Source organism: Pseudochaenichthys georgianus, chromosome 4, assembly GCF_902827115.2.
Source record: "Pseudochaenichthys georgianus chromosome 4, fPseGeo1.2, whole genome shotgun sequence".
Lineage (NCBI taxonomy): Eukaryota > Metazoa > Chordata > Actinopteri > Perciformes > Channichthyidae > Pseudochaenichthys > Pseudochaenichthys georgianus.
The window spans coordinates 16,665,486-16,689,414 of NC_047506.1; the positions used below are offsets into that span (position 1 = coordinate 16,665,486).

General features: G+C 40.8%; 1 protein-coding gene across 7 annotated transcripts in view; it reads left to right on the forward strand.

Moving 5' to 3' along the window:
- camsap2a (calmodulin regulated spectrin-associated protein family, member 2a) overlaps window positions 1–23,387 on the forward strand; it is a 48,633-nt gene extending 25,246 nt beyond the window's left edge. The window contains exons 5-19 of one of the 7 annotated variants that reach the window (XM_034081056.2): window positions 4,847–4,879; window positions 6,036–6,177; window positions 6,943–7,082; window positions 13,496–13,592; window positions 13,745–13,841; window positions 13,992–14,023; window positions 14,138–14,207; window positions 14,302–16,330; window positions 17,014–17,150; window positions 17,560–17,783; window positions 18,357–18,429; window positions 19,040–19,102; window positions 19,786–19,901; window positions 20,408–20,526; window positions 21,061–23,387. In XM_034081056.2, coding sequence (XP_033936947.1) covers window positions 4,847–4,879; window positions 6,036–6,177; window positions 6,943–7,082; window positions 13,496–13,592; window positions 13,745–13,841; window positions 13,992–14,023; window positions 14,138–14,207; window positions 14,302–16,330; window positions 17,014–17,150; window positions 17,560–17,783; window positions 18,357–18,429; window positions 19,040–19,102; window positions 19,786–19,901; window positions 20,408–20,526; window positions 21,061–21,366 — 3,678 coding nt within the window. In that variant the 3' untranslated portion in view covers window positions 21,367–23,387. Of the gene's footprint in view, window positions 1–4,846; window positions 4,880–6,035; window positions 6,178–6,942; window positions 7,083–13,495; window positions 13,593–13,744; window positions 13,842–13,991; window positions 14,024–14,137; window positions 14,208–14,301; window positions 16,331–17,013; window positions 17,151–17,559; window positions 17,784–18,332; window positions 18,430–19,039; window positions 19,103–19,785; window positions 19,902–20,407; window positions 20,527–21,060 lie in introns of all 7 variants that reach the window. The other 6 variants (XM_034081055.2, XM_034081057.2, XM_034081059.2 and 3 more) reach the window with 6 other exon arrangements.
- Window positions 23,388–23,929: the final 542 nt, after the last annotated feature.

Sequence of the window (23,929 nt, forward strand, 5' to 3'; positions counted from 1 at the left end):
AAAGCACAGCTAACATTGAAGAATCTCCATAACAAACAGTATGTCTGAGCTTTAGATTAAGCTAGTATTTATAAAATGAGAGAGACTGCCAGGCAACAACATCATAACGAGTCTGTCCACCCTGACCACTGAACAAGCTTCAGTCACATCAGCAGATCAGTGTTCTGTGGTCTCATCCAGCAGTCATTTAGTGCAAGGTCACCCATGGTCAGGGACCTGCCCGCAGTACAAATGTGTTATATAACTAACTCTAGCATCAGTGTGTGTGTGCGTGGGTCAGTGCGCGTGTGTTAGAAGATGATGGCACATTCATCCTTCATGCTTTCATGCTGGTGATTATTCTCCCCTCTATCATTTATTATGCACCAATAGCAGTTTTTCAGAAAGAAAGGTGACCTTTTTGTGATTTTTGAATTATGCAATATTGTTTGCAAGTTTCAGTGACCTCTGGAAGTCATGAACCAGGTCAATATATGTTAGTTAACCATTACATATTTTTACATTTCAATGTCGCCCTGCCCTTGATCCTTCTCAACTGAACCCTAGACTCTCTAGAGGTGTGTGTGTGTGTGTGTGTGTGTGTGTGTGTGTGTGTGTGTGTGTGTGTGTGTGTGTGTGTGTGTGTGTGTGTGTGTGTGTGTGTGTGTGTGTGTGTGTGTGTGTGTGTGTGTGTGTGTGTGTGGTGTGTGTGTGTGTGTGTGTGTGTGTGTGTGTGTGTGTGTGTGTGTGTGTGTGTGTGTGTGTGTGTGTGTGTGTGTGTGTGTGTGTGTGTGTGTGTGTGTGTGTGTGTGTGTGTGTGTGTGTGTGTGTGTGTGTGTGTGTGTGTGTCCCTGTGTGTGTTTGATGCTGATCTGACTGGTCACTGTGCAGACGCATCACTTCATGCCCTAGCTTTCACAAGAAAATAGGGGGAAATATGTTTAGGTTTAGAAAAAACAGAGAAGAACAAAGGGAAACAAAGTAACTAAAAACTGCACTAATATGCTAAACAAAATAGTGCACAACAGCTATTTTGAGTTGTTTATTTTGCTGATGTATTGCAGCTCTTTCTATCCTTCCTCTATCACTCCATCATTCCCCAAACCCCCAGACCTCCCCCTTCTGTTTCTGCTGTATGACTGCAGTGTGAGTCACGCAGGCAGCCTCTGTCTCAGTCAGACGGCGCTGTAGCGCTCACCGGAGCAACACTGTTTTATTTGAACGTACTTAACCCAGGGGTGAGAGTGGGTGGAGGCTAGGAGGGGGTTGGTGGAGGTGGGTGGGACTGTAAAGGCAACGTCAGGACAGAGAGGAAAGGACTAATCCTTTTAAGTTTTAAAAGCCGAGCTCAGCCGGACATGTCTGGCTTTAGAGGATGAACTTTGACGGGAAGAGGAAGAGTCACAGGATGATTGAAGATGGGTGGGGGGCATACATACACATGGGTAAAATGGTGTGTGTGTGTGTGTGTGTGTGTGTGTGTGTGTGTGTGTGTGTGTGTGTGTGTGTGTGTGTGTGTGTGTGTGTGTGTGTGTGTGTGTGTGTGTGTGTGTGTGTGTGTGTGTGTGTGTGTGTGTGTGTGTGTGTGTGTGTGTGTGTGTGTGTGTGTGTGTGTGTGTGTGTGTGTGTGTGTGTGTGTGTGTGTGTGTGTGTGTGTGTGTGTGTGTGATTGCTCTTCTGTAAGGCGATGGATGAGGGCCTTACCGCTCCCCAGGGGTTTGATCGGTTAAAACAGATTGTAAACTCTGTGTGACCCTGCTTGGCCCACAGTCTTGTGAACACTTATTCACAAACAGTTTTCATCTCCTCCTTCATCTTATTGTTTTACTATAGGGCAGCAAGTGTATTCAGAATAGTCCTTTAATGAAAGTTGAGGTTGACCCCTTAGCAGGTGATTTATAGGCATCAGTAGCCATTTTGTAATCAGAGCACCCTTTATCAAAACCCTAAACATACCTCCATTTATTCACTATCACTTTCCAAATGTTATACTGACAGGGATATACATGGTCAGAGTGTGTGTGTTCATATGTCAACCATTTTATTTAAAGAGCATTTTTACAAATAGAAACATAGAAAGGATTTCCAACCTTTAGCAGATCTGTATTCTCTTTCTTGTAACACAACACGACTGTAACACTCATGATGGGGCATTAGATTCATAGGCAGTCCTTTCAGCTGCGAATAGATCAAATAAATTAACTGACATTTTGTTTATAAGATTACATCACATGTCTGACGCCATCAGACCCATCCAGAGAGTTAATCAAATCAGGAAGATCCAAGAAAGCTACGGCCGATCTTTTCTTTTGTATTCATTTGGGGGGTTTCGGTACAAAGCGTCTGTACTTTCAAGGGTCATGACCTTTGAAGTTGAGCACTTGCCAGCTGTTTTGAGTGGCACTCACATTTGGGTCTTTGATGTGTCTAGGTAGTAGGGCTGTCCCGAATACCATTTTTCGGGCTCCGGATATTCGGTAGTAATCAGCAGCGAATATTCGGTGCGGAGAGATTTGTATTTTTTTTTAATACATTTTTTTTTCACATATTTTTTTTTCCCAAAAGGCTTCATAACACGCTCCGAATCCGAGACACCTGACAAGACGCTGTTAAGCAGAAGCGCATAAAGAGCATACTATTACGATTTATATGTATTTATTGTCTCAGTACTCGCAAACATTAAAACTAAATGTGTCCTCTGCATTTAACCCAGCGCAGCACCCGGGGACCAAATCTGGTTCCACATTCCGTCTATAACATTTTACAACCTGAACAGTCAAACAAAGATACAAAACACATATTTCAGCTGCCAGCTTCATGTTGCTGGCATTGTCGTGGACAACGGCTACTCGCTTATAATTCAGAATGGCAAAGGCGTCCGCCACTTCTCCAAGCTGTTCTGCAATATTTACTCCCGTATGGTTTACTTCCATTACTTTGGTTTCCAAAACAAAGTTACAGAGTTTCCACTCCCGAGTTATGAAATGACAGGTGACAGCCATATACGCCTCCATACGTACCGAGGTCCAAATGTCCGTTGTAAAACTTACGGCAGTTGAGTTTTCAATCTGAGTTACAATTTGGTCTCGGTGATCGCTGTACTTCAGAGACATGGCATCTAAAATACTGGAGCGTTTGGGGACAGTGTAGCCGGGCTCCATCTTCTTCATTAATTTTCTGAAGCCTTCGACTATGTAAATGGGTCTCATATCCATAGCGATGAAATCTACTATGGCATCGGTTTTTGGAACTGTAGGGTCTGCTGTATTTTTGAGGATGTTGATGGCTGGGATGCGTGGGGATGCACCTATGGACACAATTTATTATTAGGCTGAGCTACTCAACTTTATGCCAATAATTGCCTTAGCCCCAGATGTTCCCACATTACTCCTATTATTTTCACTATTCTGATCAAATTAAAAAACTAATATAAAAAAACAATTCGGTTGCTTGCTTGCAACTATTTTCCAAGCAAAGTAAGTGCACGTTTTTATCATGTTTAACGTTACTGTTTAAACGGCGGATAAAGCAGCTTCATCATGGCAACTTCACAACAGCTAAGCTAAGCTAGGCTACTACTTACAGCATCAAGGTGACTTTTCAGAGTTGTTGTGCCACCGTGGTAGGCCAGTTTCTTATCACATATTTGGCACACTGCCTTCTTTTTGCCGTCGTCCAATTTAAAATGGTCCCACACAGCTGAAGTATTCGGCATTTTATGGGTGAAACGAGGTGAAACGAGGTGAAGCGAGGTGAAGCGTGCCGTTTGCGTTCGTGACTGTCAGTGAACGCGATGTCAGGAGCACAGGCTGAGATTGTATATATTTCCGCATTTTAACAGTGCAATTCAAAAGTATAAATATAGTATAAGAATATGGCAATTCGCCTTTATTAATAGCATACATTTAGAAAAATATATCAATTTTTTTTTAAAAATATTTAATTTTTATTTTAAATATTTTTTTGTTTAAAAAAAAAAAAAAAAACGAATATGCGAATAATGAAATTGAAACCCGAATAGTTGGCCAACGAACGAATATTCGAATATTCGGGTACAGCCAGGTAGTGTGGGAATTAGCGTTTAACTCAGGCAAGCCTCTTCTCTTTTGAACTCAGCTTACATTGTCAGTGGATAGGTGACAGTTTGGTAACATTTCTTCACAGGGATTTTTACTTGGTTTCTTTTAGTTACTTTGGGTGTCAAGCACACGCTGTTTGCTTTTAATAACAATAAGATGCATTTTATGATTTTGTTGGTACATTACAGGGTCCCTTATAAAGATGCATCTAAGCTATTCAGGGACACTTTAAACTCTTTATGAAAATCTGGGAATTTGTCTTTAATAGATACTGTATGTGTCGATTTGATGGGCGCATTCCAGGGAAAAAACATGCAACAATTGAAGCTTATATCAGCTGATAAGTCATTTCTAACAACTTAATCAGTTAGTGCCCGGAAATCAATGTTGCAAAGACATTAACAAAAGGCCTCACCATTTTTTGTACGTTGCTTCTCCTGTTTTGATGCATTTTGTGCATTTTATTTTATCTGGCTTTTCAAATGTTCAATATGTTATTGTTTACTATTCAGTTATAGTGTGATTTTATTCATATAGAGGTTTCCTGTGTTGGGTCTAGTCATAAATAAACTCTTATTCTGGGGACATATAAGCTGTAAAAACCAAAGATACACATTTAAAACTCAACACTATATTAACCTATTGCCACTTTGATGTACTCTCAATAACACACAGGGTATCTTGCTTTGATGTCACTGCTGTCATGTCTTTCCTTGGATTGCTAATCACATTTCTAACAAATCTCACTAACGGGTGTTTCTTTGTTGTCTTTTCTTTGTGCTCTGCAGTCACCAACCAAGTGGTACATGAAGCTTGTGCCCGTAAGTCAACTGATCAGTGCTTTGCTTTCATCTATGTATCCATAGCGACCGTCTCTGCCGCCCCTACCTCTCTGTGTCATGATTCCAATCATTGTATTACGTTCACATCCACTTCACTGTTACATCAACACAGTGTCTCTCTCTTTTCCCTGTTTGGATTATCACGGTTTACCTTTTGCTGAATTCATGTAACTTACTGTACAGAAAAAATAGGAAAGAAATAGTTAAACTGTTTCACATGTCATTATTTCTGATTGAAATAAAGCAGTCAAGTGTGATTTACATTGCAAATACATGATCCTTTAATCTCTACAGCCTCTTAACTATAGGTAATTGAAAGCTTACATGTATTGATAACCTTTCTATACAGACAATAGGAATGTGTGTATATGAACTCTAACATGCTTCCATGTATTTTCTAATGTGAATGTCCTTGTAAGTGGAACTAGACACCCTTGGAGAATCAGTAAGAGGTCCAAAGGGATTAGCCAAGACATTTCTAATAATTGTATTATAATTTCATCTCAGAGAGGGGATGTCTGGGAGCATTTGGCATTACATTGTTTCAGAAACCCTGTGGTTGCTCTTGCTTTACTCTTACATTGCCTCTCTTGCCTCTAACATTGTGTGTGTTTAAGTGGAACACTATATCATGTATACCATTGGGTAGCACTAACAGTTAATGTACATTTTGACTGTGCGGTTTGTAAATACTTCTTATTTAATTTGTTGAATTGAAAACACATGTAGGGAATAAGTATCTGGTATCATACCATTAGGGCTCACACAGATCACAATATCGACTTGACGGTCAGTGAAGCGCTCTTATTGTATCTGTAGAACTGATATGTTACCACAGCGTGTTTTACCCTCTCAGTGGGCTCACTTTGGCTGTTTCTTTTCAACAAGTGAAACATTTCACTACAGGCTCCAGAACCATTCAATTACCTGCATACATGAGTACATCTAATGAAGCCTTAAGTGTTGCTGTTTTAAAGAGACAGCTTGTGTGATGGTGCACCATTAAACATGACCAGTTGTGCAGCTGTAGTTAATGATATGAATAAAGAAACAGTAGGTACTACAGACGTAGGCATGTTAATGTTGCACAATGGTTTATAGGTATGTATCTTATTTTAATTGTAATTGTATGCAGGCCCGCTACAGGAAGGAGCAGTCCTCTACCCAGATGGTTCCCTGGATCCCCCCAGTGGACAACCTGCTGAAAGACAGCACAGACGGCTCGGCACTGGGCGCGCTGCTACACTTCTACTGCCCTCAGCTGCTCCCATTGGACGGTAAAGAGCTTACAGTCAGTGTGGGCTGAAGGTGTATTTATCTGCAAGAATTTAAGAGCTACGTCGACCACAAAAAAACAAATGCTACCTTTTTCCACCTTTCTGGCTCTAACAATGTTCCTGTCTACTAAAACTGAATAAACATCGGTTTTCAGGGCACATTGCTCGTACATGCTGAAAAGCTTTATTTTCAAACCAGAAAAAATACTAGATTTATGTCATTTTGTCTCCTTCTTCTGAATGGTTAATCCAAAAGATCAGAGATCAGTCTAAAACTAAAGATAACACATAATCACATCACATTGCTAATGAAGTGTGTTGATAGTTGGCTAAACACACACACACACACACACACACACACACACACACACACACACACACACACACACACACACACACACACACACACACACACATTCTACAAAACATAGCCACACACACAGGCATTCAATTGAACTGAGCACATCACAGGAACAAAAGCTCAATCACTCAACACTGTTTAAATTGACTCCACCCACAGATCGATGACATTCAACCCCCTGTCATGATTGGCCAGTCACAAAGCAGTGTGCTATGACCCCTCAGCCGTTCCTGACTATAAATGAACCTCAACATTGTATTTAACACACCGCATCCATCTCTGATCTTAAACAAAAGCCATCAGTACACTAAAAAACCACTTAGGTGTTATAAGCAGAGCCCAGTTAATCATAAAATCCATACCGACGTCACACTGACAGCTGATGGCTCCCTCTGCCCTCCCAGATGTGTGTCTGAAGGAGAACATGGCGCTGGCTGACCGGCTCTACAACCTGCAGCTCATACAGGACTTCTGCAAAGACAACCTAAGCGGCTGCTGCCACTTCAGCCTGGAGGACATGCTCTACGCCTCCTCCACCATCAAGGTAGGGCACAAACCTGGCTGCATGCAGCACCAAAAAAAGATTAAATATCACAATAATTTGCTGTCACTTCTGTATCACTCCGCTGACTGGGGCTTAATAGATTTGTCAGTAAGTATGTGACATACAAGATTATCCAATTTGTTCAGTTTGAGGTTACTTACCTAGTAACAGTATTTTAATTGTCTATATATGTACAGAAATCTATTTTAAGCTAGTTGTTTTTTAGAAATTGAGCTAGATGATTATTTAAAAGAGTTTCAGTTATTAGTCCAAAATAGGACACATGTCTTCAATACTATAGTGTGATACTGCTCCTCTTTGTTGGTGTCCAAAGCTTCTCTCTGCAGAACACTTCTCCACTCTGAAATTGCTTTTACAGTTAGTGTGTAATCGTTGTTGCATTCTTGGAGAAATGTCTGCCAAAATGTAAACTGCTGAGCTTCTGACTTGTTGAAATGGAGCCTTTGAATATGCCAAATGTGTGCGTGCCAGCAGGAAGAACAAATGCCAATTGCAGTTAGTATATCTCAATCTAAAAGCAAATGGGATCTCATTTAAAAGCAAGTTATTTTTACTTTGAATCTGGAAGAAATGTCAGGTCTTGGTTGACATGTTTACAAAATAGCGAGACATCAAAATGTTGAGTTATACAGTACTTAAATTATTGAGTGTTTTCATAAACAGATGCAAATATTGATTATACGAATTCATTCATGAGTGTCTTGACGAAACTGATAAGAAAAACATACGTTGTGGTATCCAATGAGAGCATCAAGAGAAACAGGTGACTCTGTAGGCCAGTGTGGTGAGTCATCCTGTGGAAAACCAATTTGATCCTAACAATCCGTCTTTACCAACGCCTACCCTGGAGAGCTGCTCTCCCAACATGTCTGCCTGTGTTATTTCCTCAAACACTCTCTCCTTTTCTTACTTGATTTCTTAATTTCCGTCTCTAAGCTTGATCTGTCTTTATTTTACTACTGTGATTCATTCTGACTTCTTATGCTTTTTTTTAACAATAGCTTTTTGTAATTCTCTTCCTGTCTCTCATTGACTCACTCCTTTTCTTTCCTTTACCACTTCTTACTCACAGCTCACTCTCTCGCTCCGTAACCTCTTACCAAATACTAGTGTCATTAGAGAGTGGGACTAAACACATGCTACATTCATACTTTAATTTGTTTACGTTAAAGATCTGTGTTGGATCTAAAAATAACGTTCTAGATATGTTAACGAATGTATTTTTGTTGGCAGAAAACCTTTTCATATAATAGCCGCAATTCCCACAATGCCCCAAAGCAGCCACTCTGCCACACAAGCGTAATCTGTCCAGTGGTTTGATGTAACTTACTGTCCATGCTGTGTTTGTGTTTGTCCCTGATGTGTCAGTCTCAGCGGTCTTTGCCAAAGAGCTGCATTAGCTAATGTCTCTGGATAACTTTTACTCTGCCTCAGCATGTCCTCTGATGGAGAACTGTTGTTCTCAGCACAGACTGAAATGACATGCACTTTTTGGACTCTGGTAAAAAAAAAAAAAGATTGTATAGTTAAGCTAATACTCCTTTAATATATACTGTATATAGAAATGGTTATGCATGGGAATTTTAAAACCAAAGAGACAAAGGAGCATTATTTCACTGAATTGTGTTATGAAACAGACCTTGTCTGTCCACCAGGCTCAGGGACAGTTTTATCCCAAAGGCAATACGACTGCTAAACACCTGAGCTCTGTTAAGTGCCTCCATAAGCATTCATCTGTTGTCATCTTGCAATTTATTTATTTATCTAAATAGTTATTTAATTTCATCTTACTACACAATATTTAATTTTAGAGTCTGTTCTTGTATATATCATATTCTATTTACGTGTATATAGACTTCTTGCACTATTTTTTTGTTGTTGTATTTTATCATATACAAATATATTATATGCAGGTGCTCAGAAACATTAGCAGACATATTGATATTTGTACCAATATATAGTTATACATCAGGGAAAAAACACTATAAGGTTAACATGGCTGCACTCGCAGCAGCACACACGCATCGACTGAACACAAAGCATCAAAAAAGAAATAATTGAATTGTGTGGACGAGCCAGAAGCAGTTTTCTGCTGACACTGATTTTATGAGGGTGGAGAAAAGAAATCCCAGCAGTCAGAGCAATTGCCTGAGAGCAGCAGTGCATCCACAACTGCATACAGAACCAGTGAGATTCAGCCACCTTGACCCAGTTTCCAGGCAGTTACCCCCTCAGTAGCTGTACATTGTGGCCCGACACACTAATGCAGTTCTTATTATAGAGATGGAGCCCAGACATTAGTGGGGAGGGGAGGTGAGAGAGGTGTTGATGGGGAAGAAAATGGAAGCAGGAGCCAAGAGGAGTGATGAGACGCTTCTCCACGAGTCTGAAACGCTTAGACAGTGAGGTGTAAAAGAGAGAGAAAGAGGGACAGCATCTTCAGCAGCTTTAGTATGATTTTTGACATGCCCAACACTGAAGGATCAGATTTGATATAGATCAGAAGATTTCCATTTAGAATGAAGAACATAACCGTAAGAACCAAATGGGTTTTTGCAAATAAAACATACTATTCTATGTAAATAAGGGCGGCAACTAACTAATACATCCATTATCCTTGATTAATGTATCTATTTATTAATTAATTTGTTGTCTTTTTTAATGCTTATAGGTTTTAAGAGCCAACAAAAATACATTCAATTGTCTTGATTTTGTTTTGAAACCATGAAAAACAGCAACAAAGCCAAGCTAACCCAAGCTCTTTGTGCGAGATCCATGTGAGTAGACTTAAGGGTCTGTTGCTCTGAGAGTGAGATGAAAGTGGGTCAACAGTCTGGATCAGTAAAACAGGTTCAGTCCCCTTCATATTTAATTTGCCTTTATAAGAGACAAAAAACTGGCCTGCAGTACCCAACCCCCAAAGCCTTACCAAACATCACTTAGGGCTTCTCTTTCCTAATGGACACCAGGCTAGTAAATCATGCCAACCCATTCCCATTTACTGGCTCTTTAATTCATTCGCACCACATCTCAAATACCATCTGTGGATCTACAGCAAGAAGGAGAAATGAAATCCACCAGCTGTGGGCTTTCTTCTGTGTTTTCTCCTTCTTAACCAAGGAGAGGTTTGTAGGTCGCCCTCAGGAAGGCAATTAACACACTTCATGTATTTCATAACCTTTTGCGTTTAAGTCTGACTGTTATAAGCAGCAATGTTGTAAGCAATGCTGACATTGCTGTACAAACCAGATAAGTCTATAAAAAGATGTAACCATATACACAGACTGGTTTCTCAGTATGATTTACAAAAACTGTATTGTGTTCATTTCCGTCATTAGTTGACAAAGTGATTTGCAGTACCGGTAAGTGTTGCCTCAGGATAAGCCCTAGATTATGGACCAGCATTAAAAAGAGTGGAAGGATTGTGTGTAACCAATCGTTGTTTTCAGTGTCATTATATCATCCCATTCCGTCTCGTGTCTGCGTGTGGCCACTTTTAGAAGTGTTAAAGTTAATTTCTCTTCAGATGTTTTTCCTACTTTTAGAAATATGTTTTATAGGCAACTTGAGGGCACACTGATAAAGTTGTTTGGTAAATTCAGAAAGTGGGTTCTGTAAACTGATCGTGTCTGGCTGCAGGTCCTTTCATTGTCCTCTTGCCCAATGACTGTTTACATAAATGTCAAATGAACACTCAGTGTTGTCCAAGCACATATGTAATTAATTAATAATAATTCATGGATATGTCATTTTTAAGCAGTTTAAATGCATTTGTATGCAGGAAAACCCAGAAGACATTGCTCTTTAATGACAGTGTTATGTATGCATGTGTTGTGTATGGACTGTTCATGCCCATCCCTGTACAGCGGATTAGATCCCTCCACCCCCACATGCCTCAACCCTGAGCTCTCTTCTACTAATCACCAATCAGGTTCCTGTTTTCTGCCTGAGAGTGACACACTCTGACACGCCAATCTCCAAACCAGACAGACTTGGCTACAGTGCAGACTTGGCAGAGGTAGTAATGCCAGTCAACAGGGAGATAGGCGTAGTGGTGGTCCGCCGTTTAGTTGTGTGTGGATCTCTGTCTCTGTGTGTGTGTGTGTGTGTGTGTGTGTGTGTGTGTGTGTGTGTGTGTGTGTGTGTGTGTGTGTGTGTGTGTGTGTGTGTGTGTGTGTGTGTGTGTGTGTGTGTGTGTGTGTGTGTGTGTGTGTGTGTGTGTGTGTGTGTGTGTGTGTGTGTGTGTGTGTGTGTGTGTGTGTGTGTGTGTGTGTGTGTGTGTGTGTGTGTGTGTGTGTGTGTGTGTGTGTGTGTGTGTGTGTGTGTGTGTGTGTGTGTGTGTGTGTGTGACCGCTGACTGGTGGTATTAAACGATAGCACTCACACCTGGTGTATCAGTAGTAGTGAGAGTGGCAGATGGGAAGAGAAGTCAGACGGGGCTTCGCCACAGATTACAGCTGAGTGGGCGATAGGGAAATATTTCTTTCTTCTTTTTTTCTACCTGGGTCTTTTTTTTCTATCCGTCCTTGAGGAATGCTTTACATGCTGAGCACACCTAAAGGTAAACTACTCTTCGGTATTTGTCTAGCCATGTGTTAGTGATTCTATGCTTAAGAACAATTTATAGTCATAACAGTTTGGCCAAAAGAAAGGGAAATATAACTCAAATCATCCAATCCAATCCAATCCAACTTTATTTATATAGCACTTTAAAAACCTTCAGACCAAAGTGCTGTACAGAGAGATAAGCTCACACAACATAATTAAATAAAAATAAAAATCATAGGTAGTTACTCTTGTCGTTGTACTTGTATAATGACAATACATGATTATTTTCTATTCTAGAAAATGATGATAGAGAAATTAACTGATTGATGAGAGATTAAAATGTGTTATGTTTCTGCTCTACTTTATTCATTTTGGTAACCATGTGCACTACAGCGTCTCACATAGATTTTGTCAGAGCGAAACACGTTTTCACACGTTTGCAACTCTGCTATCTAGCATGTGAGAAAACAATGAAAACTGCTAAAATGCTGCAGTAAAACCCAAGGGAAACCAATGCTGCTGGCGTTAATTGACTTTGCCCCTCCTGGTGTGCTTCTGGGCTGCAGTTGAGGGGCAAAAGGGGTGTATGTATGATGTGTGTGTGAGAGCTTGGTAGACTGAAATGTTGCTGATGAGGACAATCATGTATCTTTAGAGCTGAGCGGTGCAGCATGTCTTTGTCTGGAGACCATGTTCTGAGGGTGGGGAGGGTGTTCCTGAAGGTCGCCCCCGCTTTACTGCACTCGTTTTGCATATCGTGAGCACGTGTGCATGTGTTAGTGAGTGCTCCCATGTTCACTTCAAAAGACACTGAGTTGCTGCAATAATTGATTACATATTAATTTCCTAAAGAGGTCAAAGAAGATCTGTTTGACCTGGATTCAGTTAACAGTGAAAAATAACTTGTTTCTGATTGCAAAGATTGACACTACATTTAAAATGTGTTTAAAACATTTCACTCAGAATCTAGACTTAATATGTTAACAAAAATAGAAATCGGGTTGAACCATTGGTGTTTTTACATGTTGTGCCTATTAAAGGCTACATATTTTTGGCTTTGTTATAAAGTGCAGATAAAGTTGAATAGATTTTCAAAGTCCACACATTTTACGATTGTTACAAAGAAATAAAACAACAGTAGGTGTGGGAAAATGTTATACTGAGAGAAAGTAATTTGTAAAATGAAAATGTTTTGCAGTGCAGTGTCCTCCAGCAGCTTGACCTCCCACTGTATGTTGACCTGATTGAGACATGGACACGGCCAGACACTGTGGCAAAGGTCCCTCTAACATTTCTTACCCGATCCAATTCATGCTGGCTGGCTGGTGGATCGCATGCTGGTGATTCAGAGCGGGAAAAAATAGCTGACCTCTATTTAAGAAATGAGGTTAATGCCTTATCACTCCTCTGTACTAGCACAGGTGCTGTTGACAGATTAGCTTGTCTGGAAAAGTGATGTTGTTGGGTTCACTAGCTTCAGTGAAAGCCATTTTCCTTATGTTTATTCAGTTTTTTGGAACATGTCTTTTTTTTTTTTTAAATGATGATAAATATAGATCCCTTCTAAATGACTCCACTGCATGTAGAACTATGTGGCATCTCTACATTTAAAGGATACTCTGTCACATGGAACAAGATTGGTGAAATACATAAACTGGATGATACAAGTAATACTCATTAACTCTGGTTCTTTGTAAGTGTAAACAGAGACACCTGCTGGGGAGATGGGTGCAATGCAGTGTAACGGCTGTTGTATTGTGGGAAAGTGACAACAGGACACATGCCAAAATGTAACTGAAACTCATGATTTTAATGTTAGTCTCGTTTGTTTGTTTTTTCCACAGAATAACTATCTGGTGTTCATGGCAGAGCTGTTTCAATTGTTTGAGGTGGTCAAGCCGTCTTTTGTGAAACCAAGAATGCTGGAGCATGAAGGCACAGGCAAGTCTTAAGTCTCTAAGTTCTGACTTTAAAAGTAATAGCAGCTGTATTGTCATTTGTAGAAAGAAGAATTGGTATATGCTTGGTATGTGCTTTACATTTTTAAAGCAAATTGTGTTACATCATCATTTGTCTCTGTTGTGTGACCACAGACCCCTCATCCTTGTTGAAGAACATTTCAGCCATTCCCATCTCCAAGGCAACCAAGAAGAGCTTCATGGAAAGACCCCCGAGTCCGGAAAGACCCAGGTATGCTAGTCTGATCTATAACACGTGAAATGTTGTCCATTTGAGACTTTGTGCTTGTTGGCTAGTAGTTTACACAGGTTGTTGGCAGGTGTGATTATATGGGACTTGTGTATTTTACACATTTGTAATTTTTTCTCTCTCATTCTCTAGTTTACCCCTCCGACCTCAGCCTCGAAACTCAGGTGATTTTATTAATGTATTCATATACTTCTTTTGTACTTATTTAGCTAATTGTGATTACTTTGAGGTACAACAACCTGTGTTTTAACTCTTACTCTGCTTCTTGTGTCATCCAGGAGAGATCAAAAGGTCAACCTCTATGTCCTTTGTCGATGGAAACCTCGGCACCTGGCCAAAAGAAAAAAGGTCAGTTATATTGCTGTACGTTTTATTGGCTGCTCATTTGAAAAAAAAACATCTGTATATTTATTTTGGTTTCTTTTTTTGTTTTACTCTTAAGGTCTGGTCCTTATGGAGTGTCATTTGACATCCCCTTTGACAAAGAGGACTCTGCGTCCGGCTCCATGCATGGGATGGTCCGGTCCGTCAGCACTGATGACGGTTCTGGTTTCAAAGTCCACCACATGCCCCGTGGAATGAAGCGTAACCTGTCCTTCCAGCCTGTGAACGGTCAGAGTGTGGGCATCGATGAGGAGGGCTGCCCAGACAGCCTGGCTGGTGAGGAGCCCAGCAGACGAGCATACCCCAACGGACATGGAAGTGTCATGGCAACAACTCCCTCCATTGAGGAAGCCCTTCAGATTATCCACAGCCCGAGCAGACCCCCAGCGGAGGGGGACAACAGCGGCTTCTTCCTGCACTCCCCACTAGAGGCTGGTGTTGGTGTCTTGGAGTCAGTGTCAGAGTTGGACTCCAAAGGGTCTCTGAGCATCACAGACACTATAGAGGTGGACACAGGCATCCATATCCAAACAGAGGACATGCTGGATGAGGACTCCTCTCTGAAAGACTGCTCTGTAAACATGGATCTGGATATGGACACGCCAAGCCCCTGCCCGAGCAATCGGAGCAAATCCCCCTCAGGATTTAGGTTGACCAGCTTTGCAGATCAGAAGAAGAAGAAGCCTACTCCATCATTGCCAGACTCAGGGAGGTGCAGCAGCAGCTCACTCAAGACCACTCCTGAGGGCTCTGAGTTTGGCCTTCCGTTATCCGTCTCCTGGGCCCCGACCCCCGAGCACAGCCCCATCCGTCAACAAACCCCATCCCCCCTCACTGCTAAAACATCGCCCACACCTGTACAACTGCCAGCAAATGACCCTGCTCAGGCCATGGCTACGGAGATGGTACAGCTGAGGATGAGGCTGGAGGAGAAACGCAAAGCCATCGAAGCACAGAAGAAGAAAGTAGAAGCTGCTTTTACAAGGCATCGACAAAAGGTTGGTCACTCTGCGTTTCTCACTGTGGTCAAGAGAAAGGGAGACGGGGCGGCAAGTGGGGAGGAAGGAGGGAAAATTGAGGCAGCAAGCACAAGTCCTACCTTTACATTTGGGAGGAGCAAAGCAGACACACCTGATGGTGCAGAGCAAAGCAGCACGGCCTCCTGTTGGACAACGTCAGCGTGTGCAGGAGAGGAAGGTGGTCCGGGCCAGGCTCAGCTAACAGAGGGAGATCTCTCAGAGTACACACGTTCTATTGACAAACTCAACCATTCACTAGCCTTCCTTCAGACCGAGATGCAGCGACTGGCTCAGCAGCAGGAAGTGATCATGGCCATGAGGGAGAAACAACACCAGCAGCAGGCGTGGGTCATCCCTCCTTCATACGCAAACCCATCACCACAAAAACAGAGTCGAGCCGTTACCCGATCCTCAGGACCCCCTTCTCCTGCCGACTCTCCTCATTCTACTCACCGCTCTCCAACCAGCATCAAACGCAAATCTGCTTCCTTCCACTCACGTACTCCTCGCAACCCTCGGCCCAACGAGCTAAAGCTTGCCCCTTATAATCGAGTCCTAACTGCCCCACAATCTGTCGACAGCATCCCCAGGCTACGGCGGTTTTCTCCCTCCCAGCCCTTGGTATATGCCATGGCTTACTTGGGGGAGAAACCAGCAACAGCCAATCCAGATACAATAGATGGAGATAAAAACAAGGAGACAGAGTCACTCCTTTCCCCAGAGAGGGAGAGTGCCAGTATATGTGTAGCTAATTCAGCGCCCAGCTCCCCAAACCTCAAGCTCAAAGGAGAACCAACCGAAGCAGATTCAGTTCTGAAACCTCTCATAGAGTCATCAGTCCCTGAGGTTCTGGCCCATCCTGTGGTAGAGACGTTCACAGTGACCACTTCAGAGATCCCTCCCCAGCCAGAAGACCCAGGCCAAGTGAAGAGCAGCTTGATCGAGGTTCCTCTGTCGGTCGTGAAGCCACTGGAAGATTTGACACTTGATGATGATCTGGAGATGCAGCTGGGGGAGGAGGACGGCCCTGATCACGAACAGAAGATATCTCGTGGTTTCTTCTTCAAGGTACGCAGATGATACAAAAGAATGTCTCCAATGCGTGTCACCTATAGAAATGATTAAAAACATAGTCTACAGAGTCCATGTAGAAACTATCCAGGACCATTCAAGGCCTTTAAAAAGCAATGCTGCAGTTGTGGGTTAAACACAACTACATTTGAACCTGAGGCAGCCATGTTTGCTGTTTATCATTGTTTCTAACACAACAAGATGATGAATGATTCAGGAAACATGTCTGCTGAGAAAAGCATAATCTTCCTATTAATGGGTTGGAAGATGGCTTGCTAGCTGCAGCCTGTGTTTCGATGTAGGTCATAAAACTGGGGCTGTTGTGAATAATTCAGGCACAGCTGTGGGTAAAGAAGGGTTAAATAGATGGTGGCTGCTGGGGGGTGAGCGAAGGATGTTCACATGAAAACGAAATCAATTTGTACTAATTAGCAGCCTAATATGACTATATTGAGAACAATACATTATACAAATGACGTGAAGAATAACAGAATAAAAACCATTTGCATAATAACGGTTCACATTTAAATTCAATAAGAATACCGATGAATGTATCTTTCCAACTCAGTCTCATCCCATAACAAAAAGGAGAGTCGAGCTTTCACAGTTTGAATTACATCATTCATTATAAAAACTGTAGATGGTGTGAAGTGACTGACTTTGCTTCCTTCACGTCTCAGGCGGATGGTGTGGCCGAGGAGGACATGGCTCAGAAGAGGGCTGCACTGTTGGAGAAAAGGATGAGGAGGGAGAAGGAGAGCCAGCAGAGGAAGATGCAGCTGGAGGCTGAGGTGGAGCAGAAGAAGGAGGAAGCTCGGTATGTCGACACTTGATCTGGAAAATAAGTCCATACGCATTTTCAGAATAGAGCACAGCACTGTACTCAACAATATTTAACAGGCAGTTTGGTGTGTCAATGTTTTAAACTGTTTTCAATCCTGTCTACTTCCTGCCTTTGTTTACTTTCTTTTCCCTTTATGGTTGTAAATAAATCTCTCTATCACTGTCCAGAAAAGAATAGGCAAGTTAGTTTTCATCAGAAAGTAAAGAAAGTGTGACTGCATTGCCAAAGGTTTTTATGTATTTTATAAAAGGAAAAATGTAGAATGTATAACTTGGTTGATATTGTATTTCTTTTTAGAATCATAAATAATCATTGACTCATAGTTAACAGAAAACCCCTGAAAGTATTTCTCTGCATTGACCCATCCCTCCGTTCTGTGCAGACTGAAAGCAGAAGAGGACCGCATGAGGAAGGAGGAAGAGAAGGTCAGGAGGGAGTTCATCAAACAGGAGTATCTCAGGAGGAAGCAGCTGAAACTGATGGAGGACATGGACACCGTCATCAAACCTCGACCAGTGGGCGGGGCCAAGCAGAGGCGGGGTCGTCCAAAGTCTATCCATCGCGAAAGCATGGACTCCCCCAAAACCCCTGTCAGAGCTGCCACAGGTAACCATGGAGACGACCCCCACTCAGAGGGTCGTGGTCATCCCATCTGTCGAATCTGTGTCCTGCTGCCACTGTGCTTTGAGCCACTTGAGAAATATGTTTTAATCACAATCATCTCCAATGTATATTTTTTTATTTTCCATAACTAAATAAAAAAAAATTATTGGCAATTTGTATTGTATTGTAAGTCAACAAACCCAAAATGATACAGTAGGACGAACATGTTGAGCTTAAACATAATGAAACTGAAGGAGCAATGCAATAATATTGTATGTTTATAAGTTTGTATGGGTCAAATAAAATAATGAATGATATACTGTATAATAATACAGAGTAATGTGTTACAGGGTATGACCATGTGAATATTGTGTGTATTACTGGCTGTTAGAGTATTAAGAGTATATTTGTTTTATAACACTGAGATTGCATTGCTCTGCAACAGGGTTTGGCAGAAAACCCAGTGGACAGCGGGCTGGTTGTGTTGCTGTTGTGTTGCTGTTGTGTTTCTCATTGTGTCTGTGTAACCGTGTCATGCTGTGTCACATCCAGGTTCACGCCAACGTGTCTTTTCAGTCTCTAGCTTGTCCCTGGCTTCCCTCAACCTGGGAGACAGCGACAGTGTTCACTCTGAGAAGAGGTTGCCAAGGTGAGATGCTTTTACAACTCTATACTCTAGCTGATGATGTAACACACATAAAATGCAAGACAAATATTTGTAATCATTTGGTCCCTACTACCATGAACTTAAACCTTGATGTTTTGAAGATCTGTTTTTAAATATGTCATACGTTTGGATTCATAACTCTGATTCATTCAGTTAGGTGAAAACCTACGTATGTGCATTCATGCCAGCTTGTTCTTTGCTGTTTGATCAAGAATATGAAGATCGGCAGTCCTAAAACAAAATAAAGGACTTTGGCACCCTGCTTTTATTAGAAATAATTAGAAATGTCAATCTGGTTTACCTAATTTAAGAATTACAGTTACTTAGCAACTTTGGAGGAACAGTAAATGCTCACTGAATTATACAGGGCTGACATATGGAACTGCAATGCCCTGAACATTTGACTTTGTAGTCATTTTTAAACATCATTATGTAATCATCCTTCATGTGCAGTAAAGGTGATTGTTCTGATTTTTCTGTGTTTTCAAAGCCAAGCTCTTCACTAACTCCAGTTCTCAGGACTAACATGTTTCCTGTATTCTTCTATCTTCCTTCTTTAAAACTTTCTTTCCTGCTGTTTCACACACATCAGAAGTGCTAGCTTAGCATCTGGTGGTCTCTTCTATCTGAACTCTCCTAAACTGAGAAGGAGAAGGTTAGTCTCTGCTTAGCGGTTACACCTTTAGCCTCTTCACGCTGCCCTGAGTCTAATCCTGCACTAAAACCCTTTCCACACCCTGGGTTTTATAATGGATTGATAGAGCACTTGAATAAAAATCAACTTATTCCCTCATCATTCACTTCAGCCCTTTTAGCTGCATCGCCACCACACAATCACTTGTCTTTCTCACTTACGTTTCTGCTGTACCTTCCTCACCAATGTCCACTCCCGCTCTGGCTTTTTCACACCTATAAAAACATTAAAGTAAATGTTTTAGTTTGGTTCAGAGCTCAAGACCAATTATATGGAACACACTCTGGAGAAAATGCAGTTGCAGTCCAGAAAAAGAGCAAGTAAATGCCTTGTGTTGCACTATAATTGATTGACCTTGACTGCACCAGACTGCTTCACATCACTGCACTCCCTGCCTGTGCTTGCACGCTTTGCTACTAGTTAGGCTGGAATAGTACAAATAAATCCCTCTACAGTAAAGGATAAATATATACCAACATAATGTCGACAGCGAGGTAAAATCACACCAACTGCTGCTATAGGATTTGTTTTTAGAGATGCCACCTTGTGTAGTAGTACCGTAGTCTCCTGCCTTCCCTACAGTATACTCAGCAACCATGCAGAAAGGTAATCTGACACTGCTTGTATACGTGTGTGTGCTTTAGGCCAGACTCTGCAGATGGCTTCCTGTCCCCGAGCCGCTCCAGCAGCAGGAATGGAGAAAAGGACTGGGAGAACGGATCCACAACCTCCTCCGTCATATCCAACGCAGAGTACACTGGTAGGAAAACTTCGGACATATCTTCTGTAGCATTGGTTGTAAGATGTTAAAACTAGCAGACTAAACAGCTAAACTGTATATATGTGTATGTCATTGTATGTTTTAAACACATTAAAGTTAATATTAACATGAGATAATGATATGAAATAATATCATAAACATATTTTTACTTTTTTGGATCTTACAATGCAGCTATATTGAACGTACAGGGTAGTGTGGGTAATCTGTTAAGAGGCACAAAGAGTATGATTAAGTAGCGTTGTGCTTTTTTAATATTGTCATTTTTATTTTACCAAAGTTAAGTCATCCTCTCGTATCGCTCAATAGATCTAAAACATGAATGTCTCTAATAACACATGGATATGTAACCAGTAGCAATCTTCATACATGATTTATCAGGAGAAAAAGGAGGAGAATAGGAAGGGAACATCTTTTTTTGGACATAGCTAGAGTAGTTGCCATGACAACAGTCCCATCTAGACGTTCTCTCCTCTCTTCTCATTCAGGACCGAAGCTGTACAAGGAGCCCAGTGCCAAATCTAACAAGCACATCATCCAGAACGCTCTGGCCCACTGCTGCCTCGCAGGCAAGGTTAATGAGGGCCAAAAGAACAAGATCCTGGAGGTAACGGCACGGAGCATTTGATTTATTGTTATTTACACTTGCAGGGGTCGGGGTGTCCTAAATATGCACGCCACATACAACTTTGTGGAGTAAAATGTTACGTGGGACCTTTTTATCTCTGCCTATTTCCATTTCTATTTTGTACTTGTATAAAAGAAAAGTATACACTTCTCACAAAAGGTGTTTCACAATAAAAGCCCCTCAATGAAGAAAAAGCTTTTAATTCTGCAGGACATATAATGAACTGTTTCTTAACATTGATCGGCAAAGGAGGAAAGGCTGGGATTATTTTGTTGATGAAAGAGAAATACGTTTAGAGGAAAATTAAGTTTAGGGTTAAGGTTTTTTCTATAACCAGGAAACAGTACAAATTCAAACAAATGCATCAAGTTATATTAAGTTAACTATTCTTCCATCACAGTGACATACAACACATTGTATGGCTAGTCCACCTAGGGAAATGTACATACAAATATAGGGTTGCTTTCCTTCAGTATACATGAACTAATGAGCTTTTCCACCTGACATTAACAGGAAATGGAGAAATCCGAGGCCAGCAACTTCTTGGTTTTGTTCCGAGATGGCGGCTGTCAGTTTCGCTCTCTCTACATTTGCTGCCCCGAGATGGAGGAGATCAACAAGCTGACAGGTATCGGCCCCAAGAGCATCACCCGCAAGATGATCGACGGCCTCTACAAGTACAACTCGGACAAGAAGCAGTTCAGTCAGATTCCAGCTAAGACCATGTCAGCCAGCGTGGACGCGGTCACCATCCACAGCCATCTCTGGCACACCAAGAAGCCCGCCACCCCTAAAAAAGTAGTGCCTGTCCAGTCCTAATGGAACTTGAAACCCCAGACTTCACCATTACTCCCTCAAATGGAACATACCCATTTCAATTTGCACTTCACTGTAAATATCCATGAAGATTCAAGCACCTGCAATGCCAGTTAGATGAATGCATACTTGTCTTATTAATGTGTGTTTGTTTTATCCTCTTATTGCATTCCTGTCCTTGTCTTTACTACTTACTATGGACTGGACATGATAGGACTCAAAGATTATGAACAGCTGGAATGTATGCCACCTTTTAAGAATGATGTAAATGCTTATCACAGCTGTGTTTTTAGAGATTTTACATGTTTAAGTCTAATTATGAAGGCATGTGTGAGTGTTGTTTTTCCTATGTGCCAAAAGTCAAAAAAGAGACAGTATGAATGCCAGGACATTTTAACGAAGCACTGAATGTTTTGAATTCATGTACAGATTGATTTATGTTGTGCATTATCCTGTTGTGGGGCCTTATACGCATTTGTTTTAGCGTGTGAGCGCAATGAGGTGTTTGCGAGACAGCGTATACAGAGGCTTTTTTGTATTTGGAAGAACACTTTTTGTCATCTCTGTAGGTTGAACAGTTTGTATATTAAGGTACGTTAAACTACAAAGGGCCAAAAAATGAATTGCATACAGCTAGTAATAGCAACACAGTTAATGTGTGCTCAACTCAACAAAGCTAAGCGGTTTCAGCTTTTTTCAAACCCCTTTTTAAGAAAGTGATTTTAAACAATGCAGGAAGTTACTTTAGATCACTGGTTCTCAACCTGTGTGTAGGGACACATGCAGACAATTTAACGTATGATGTGTGTATATTTCTTATATACAAATATGCTGTCATGTTTGTATTATTCTTTCTCGAAATATACAGTGGTAGTTGTAACTTCAAGACGTATTCAATCAAGTCAAATTGATGGACAGTGCTTGCTTTTCACTTGGGGTTGGCATTGCGTCAGCCACAAAAGGCAGAGAACCAGTGTTTGAGATCACGTTGCTGCTGTTTCAGAGCACCTTGTGAACAAATTAAACTCTTCAGTATTATTTATATTCTATTTTGAAATGCTGCCTAATGCACCGTGTAGGATCTTTGTAGTATATTATGTTGTACAATTAAACTTTCACCCACTGATATCAGGAATATGACTCAATGTCAGATCATAATGACACCTACAGTAAGAGGTTTTTCTCTTCACAGCAATATCAGGATTTCAAATAAAAAATGTACTATTACTTTGTTTTCAACATTATTACATTCTTCAGATTCACAACTATCCTAACAAAGTCTACACTTATGTTACTCTTAGGCACTTTTGGTAAAGGTATCCACCAAACACAAAATGTAATAAAGATTTACATTTTCAAATTCACAAAAAGAAATCAATTGCTCTGTTATTAAAAGAAAAAGACATCACAGCAATGTTTGCCTGATTAATGAACATGGTCAAACTTTTATTACGATTGTCCTTTTCAACACCTTTATTCATGTTTGCTCTAAATTCAGAAATGTGTGTTGACCCAAACTACGCATTAGGTGATTGTCTATGTTGCATACATGTAACATGTCCTAAAATGGCCAGATATAGTCATTTTATTAGATTTCAAAGATTAAATTAGCAAAGGCAGAATAAGTGAGATCCTTGTTGCTGCATACGGGTATGGAAAAATGGAATCTGCTGACAGGGTGCTTTGTTTATGACTGAAGGGATATTATGACCAAAACAGAGCATGTACATGTCATTGAAAATGTAATCTATTACAGAGTGTTTCCCTGTTGTTTAATCGAAGGATTTATCCACAGAAGCTCTGTCCACCTGCTTATGGCTGTTTAAGGCCAGGATGAATGGTTATTTAAACTGTAATGATATTGTACAGTATGTTCCTTTGAAAGTGTACCAATTTACTAGGATGAATTTGTTTGTTTGTCAGACGCTGTGCTGTCATTCAACTTTTTGCTGAAATTGAAGTGGAATTTTTGCTTAGTTTTTGTCCTTTTTTGGCATTCAATAAAACTAAGCATGGTCTCAGCATTTATATGGTTTTAATTGTAAAATCAAACAAGGGAGGATTTATATTATTTCTATGGGTTACTTTTAGGACGTTTGGGATTTAATTTGTTATTTAAGTTGTTAAAAAAAAATTACAGTAGACATTTTGCAAAAACAATACATCAGCACTTCCGTTCTCGGGCTACAGTATCAAATGTAAGGCATTCTCAAAATTGAAGTCTTGTTTTTTTTCAATAGCTTCCATATCATATGGCCCAGTGACTCTGAATCCATTGCAGCATTATATAACTAAAGTAGACGAGTAGGAGACTCACTATTTGTAGCCTATATGATTTAAGTGCATTTTTCCTATTTTATATTAAAAAAAAGTTTTTAACTGAAACTCTTGGATTTTTTCAATAACTTTCATTTCATATCACTGTATGACTAAATGGGACGAATAGGACACACCTATTACTCAAATGCTATCAATTCATGACACATCAGTTATGATCGCCACATAAGACACATTAATAATTTGAGTAAGTTTAGCACATAGACTGTAGGCCTATATATAAAGGTTT